At 58.4% G+C, this 4,565-nt stretch overlaps 1 protein-coding gene across 3 annotated transcripts; it reads left to right on the forward strand.

The window, feature by feature from the left end:
* The first annotated feature begins 910 nt into the window (after positions 1-910).
* On the forward strand, positions 911-4,291 carry SP9 (Sp9 transcription factor). Of its 3 annotated transcripts, none has more exons than XM_040069457.2 (3): positions 911-1,028; positions 1,330-1,646; positions 1,754-4,291. In XM_040069457.2, exons 2-3 carry the CDS (start codon positions 1,560-1,562, stop codon positions 3,104-3,106), a joined length of 1,440 nt encoding a protein of 479 aa, XP_039925391.1. In that variant the 5' UTR covers positions 911-1,028; positions 1,330-1,559; the 3' UTR covers positions 3,107-4,291. The 3 variants fall into 3 exon arrangements, with proteins under 3 accessions (XP_039925391.1, XP_039925393.1, XP_039925392.1); XM_040069459.2 differs by having other exon boundaries at positions 1,330-1,479; XM_040069458.2 differs by lacking the exon at positions 1,330-1,646 and having other exon boundaries at positions 912-1,028; positions 1,754-4,289.
* Positions 4,292-4,565: the final 274 nt, after the last annotated feature.

The following is a 4,565-nucleotide window of genomic DNA, read 5'->3' on the forward strand; positions in this document are numbered from 1 at the left end:
CTAGGAGGGAGCAAGCCGTCTGCTATTAGCAGCACTGCTTCCACGGGAGTATATGAGGCTTGAAAAACGTGCTGGAGGCTGCGAATTTGACTTTCAAAGTGTTTTGCTGGCGATTACTCTGTAAAATAATATCCTCTGTCTTAAGCGACAAATGCCCTTCGTCCCCTCTCCCGCCCTGGTACAAGAGCAAAGAGATGGATGCCTGGCGGTTCCCTGCCTTTGGATTTTTTTGGCACTTTATACAACCACAAAGCCTCCTCAGTTCCTTTTGCAATGAAAGTAGGAAATACGTCGCGCACGAAATCACTTCTAGCATTTAGTAAAGAAAACAAACAAACAAAAAAATCTAACGTGTTTTCACAGAACGTCATTAGGCACTGTTAGGTTATTTGTATCCAACACGCACAGCTCCCAAATGGCCTGAAAAGGAGGCGAAGGGCCTGTTGAATAAAAGGGACGCAGGTATGGTTTATGGGCCGCGAGGATCGCAGGTGACTACACCAGAAGCGGGGCATCGGACACCTCCCGCACAGTTTACAGGACACGGCGGAGCGGCGTCAGGCGTGACACGGGCCGTCCGCCGGCTCTGACCTCGCTCTCGACGCCCGCCCTCTGCGGCTCGCCCCGCTCCCCCGGCGGGCAGGCGGCGCGGGCCCGGCGGCCCCGCGGGAGGCGCGGCCCGGGGCGCGGGGGCCGGCGGTGATTGCGGCGCGGCCGCCGCGGGCCGGAGCGGGGAGTTTTCTCCGCGCGCGCTGACTGGCACGCGCCCCGCGCCCCGGCGCCGGCACCTCCGCGCAGTCTGATTGGCTGCCGGGCCGCTCCGGGCCGCTCCGCCCGCGCCCTCATTGGGCGAGCGCCGCCGCCAGCGGTACTTCAAAGCGGGCGCTGCCCGCACTTAGGCAGAGTTTGGCCCCGCCGCGCCGGAGTGTCCTTAGTGCCGCCGGGCAGCGCGGGGCGCTCACCGAGCGCCGTCCCCTCCGCCCCACCGCCCAGCCCACGGACGTGCTATGGCTACGTCTATCCTCGGGGTAAGTCGCGCCGCGCGCTTCCTCGCGGCTTCCCCCTGGAAAAACTGTCACCGCCGCCGCGTTGTGGCTGCCCCTTGCGCAAATCGCGTGGACACGCGGATGGGACGCGATCCCGGCCCGCCTCGGGGGATTTCATTGCGGGCTGCCCATCGGGTCGTTCCCAAAGAGTTTAGCCTGAAAACTCGCTGGGCCGGAGAGAAGCCGTGCCGCTTCTGCTTTCTTTTGTTTAGTTGATGGTTTGGGATTTTTTTTTGTTTGTTTGTTTGGTTTTTTTAACTCGAACAACGCTCGATTTCCAAAGATTTTCGCCGGCCCGGCGTTGCACGAGGCGACAGTCTGAAGGCTCCGCACACTGCTCGCCTTGCTGCCGTGTCTTTTTTTCCGTCGCTCCTGTACGGTTGCTCGAGGAGACGCCGCATTTCGTTCCCACGGGATTTTTGGTTTAACGGCGGTACGCCCGAGCAGCCCTCTCGGAATACGCGTGTCGCTTGTCCCCGTCGGGACCCGCTTGCGATGTAAATCTCTCGGGCGATGAGACCGGTCCCCGGCGGAAAACGAGTTGTGCTGAGCGTGGCAGGGCTGGAGCCTTCCTCTAAAATAAAAGAAAACTTTTCCGCGGTACCGCTCGTTGCGCCTCGGTTCTACCCGCGCTGCCGTGTCCCCGCGGGAGCCTGGCGAGGTGTCCGAGGGTTAGGCTGACGGGCCGGCTTTGTCTCTTCCCGCAGGAAGAGCCGAGATTTGGAACGACCCCCCTGGCCATGCTGGCCGCCACCTGCAACAAGATCGGCAACACCAGTCCCCTGACCACCCTGCCCGAGTCTAGCGCCTTCGCCAAAGGGGGCTTCCACCCCTGGAAACGCTCCACCTCCAGCTGCAACCTGGGCTCCAGCCTCTCGGGATTCACGGTGGCCACGAGTAGGGGTTCCAACGGACTGGCCAGTGGCACGGGCACCGCCAACAGCGCCTTCTGCCTGGCTTCCACCTCGCCCACTTCCTCGGCCTTCAGCAGCGACTACGGCGGCCTCTTCTCCAACTCGGCGGCGGCGGGCGTGTCCCCGCAGGAGCCCGGCGGGCAGTCGGCCTTCATCTCCAAAGTGCACAGCTCGGCGGCCGAGAGCCTCTACCCGCGGGTGGGCATGGCGCACCCCTACGAGTCCTGGTACAAGTCGGGCTTCCACTCCACGCTCTCGGCGGGCGAGGTGGCCAACGGAGCGGCCTCCTCCTGGTGGGATGTGCACACCAACCCGGGCTCCTGGCTCGAGGTGCAGAACCCGGCGGGGGGGCTGCAGAGCTCGCTGCACTCGGGCGCCCCCCAGGCCTCGTTGCACTCCCAACTGGGCACCTACAACCCCGACTTCAGCTCCCTCACCCACTCCGCCTTCAGCTCCACCGGCCTGGGCTCCACGGCCGCCTCGCACCTGCTCTCCACCAGCCAGCACCTGCTCACCCAGGAGGGCTTCAAGCCCGTGCTGCCCTCCTACACGGACTCCAGCGCGGCGGTGGCGGCGGCCAGCGCCATGATCTCGGGCGCCGCGGCCGCCGCCGCCGGGGGCGGCTCGGCCCGCTCCGCCCGCCGCTACTCGGGCCGCGCCACCTGCGACTGCCCCAACTGCCAGGAGGCCGAGCGGCTGGGGCCGGCGGGGGCCAGCCTGCGGCGCAAGGGGCTGCACAGCTGCCACATCCCCGGCTGCGGCAAGGTGTACGGCAAGACCTCGCACCTGAAGGCGCACCTGCGCTGGCACACGGGCGAGCGGCCCTTCGTCTGCAATTGGCTCTTCTGCGGGAAGCGCTTCACCCGCTCCGACGAGCTGCAGCGGCACCTGCGGACTCACACGGGAGAGAAGCGCTTCGCCTGTCCCGTCTGCAACAAGCGCTTCATGCGAAGCGATCACCTGAGCAAACACATCAAAACGCACAACGGGGGCGGCGGGGGCAAAAAGGGCAGCGACAGCGACACGGACGCCAGCAACCTGGAAACGCCGCGCTCCGAGTCCCCCGACCTCATCCTGCACGAGGGAGTGGGAGCCGCCGCCCGCGGACCGGGCAAGGAACCTACCGCGGGGCCCGGCGACTCCTAGGGGCAGCGCCGCCGGAGCCGCTCGGACTGTGCCCCGCGCCGGCCGGAGGGACGCGAGCAGCCCCGCCGCGCACGGCGCCCCGCGCCGCAGCGGGGGCGGGCCGGGGGACGGCGGGGCCGGAGAGGCGCGGCCCCCGTCCCGCCCGACCAGTAGGTACCGAGTGACACTTTCTACCGTTTCCCTTTTCTCTTTCTGTTGGAAGGCAAGCATCTTAAGAGAGGCTTAAGGTGAGAAATACAACTTCAACTCTTAGACGGTCCCTCTGTATCTCATAAACATCTGTATAAATAGGGTTCAAAAAAGAAGAAAAACAGAAAAAAAAAAAAAAAAAAAAAAAAAAACCAAACCAGATCGTGTTCCCTTATTTTTCTTGTAAATGTTGATCTGATAGAGGGTTTGGGGAATTTTTTTTTTAATTGGTGAATTCCTGAAATTCAGGGAGGTTTTGGGGTTCTGATTATTATTATTTTTTTTTTATTTTAAATTTCTGATGCACTTTGTGGAAGTCAGTATATATGTAAAAGATATTTAAAATGTTGAGTTAACACTTCACTCAAATACACGTAAGTTAAGGTCTCTTAAAGAAATTAAATGCGTTTATCTGTATGGAAAAAAATCTTGACATATTTTCATTTTGGTATTATTAAAGGACTCTGAACAATATACTCACGGGTTTGTTCTTTTTCGTGTCCCCTCCTTCCCCCCCGCCTAGTCCTCGCTGGGGTCACTTTTTTAGTGGGAGCCCTCGCACCCCTTTCCATCGTCCTTACAGTCACTGTGATTGAAAATACAGCCAGCAACGATATAGCTGGGAAGGGATGGGACCGGCTCCCGAGCCAGGCGCACTGAACCACTCTGCTCGCTCTTTTCAAACCGCCTTTGCTTTGATTTACTTAAAACAAAAACAAAAACACAACAACAACAAAAACAAACAAAAAACCCATTCAAATTTTAACCGAGTCCGAGCCCTGCTACAGCCGGAAACCATGCTGAGACCTAAGTGTCTTTGGTGAAACTGTCCCCAAAATCTAGTGAAGGCAAACTGTGCTGAGGAACTATTTATTTAATTTTAAAAGCCTTCAGCGCCACAAGACTGCCTAGGCTGGGAGGTGATCTCGGGGGAATAAATCGCTAGAGTCAATACTCCGGAAAAGACATTTCATGCCTAAATGAAAATCTTGTTAAATGTTATTAATTTTGACTTAGAGCACACAGCAGCCCCCTGTGCCTTGTATTCCCTTATTAGGGATTCATGTCTTATCAAATATCTAATTAATCTCCTAGACATCATTTGTTCTGGCCAACTTTATCTCAGCTGGTCCGCGGGGAAAACTCCGAATATTCTCGGTGACAAAGCTCCCTTGAAGATCCTTTTAATTGTCCAAATTAACTGCACCAAATTTGCATGTCAAACGGTAAAGGGCAACCTAAGATAAAATGTAAACGTTTTAAAAGCCCC

Source organism: Hirundo rustica, chromosome 7 (assembly GCF_015227805.2).
Source record: "Hirundo rustica isolate bHirRus1 chromosome 7, bHirRus1.pri.v3, whole genome shotgun sequence".
NCBI classification, from domain to species: Eukaryota; Metazoa; Chordata; class Aves; order Passeriformes; family Hirundinidae; genus Hirundo; species Hirundo rustica.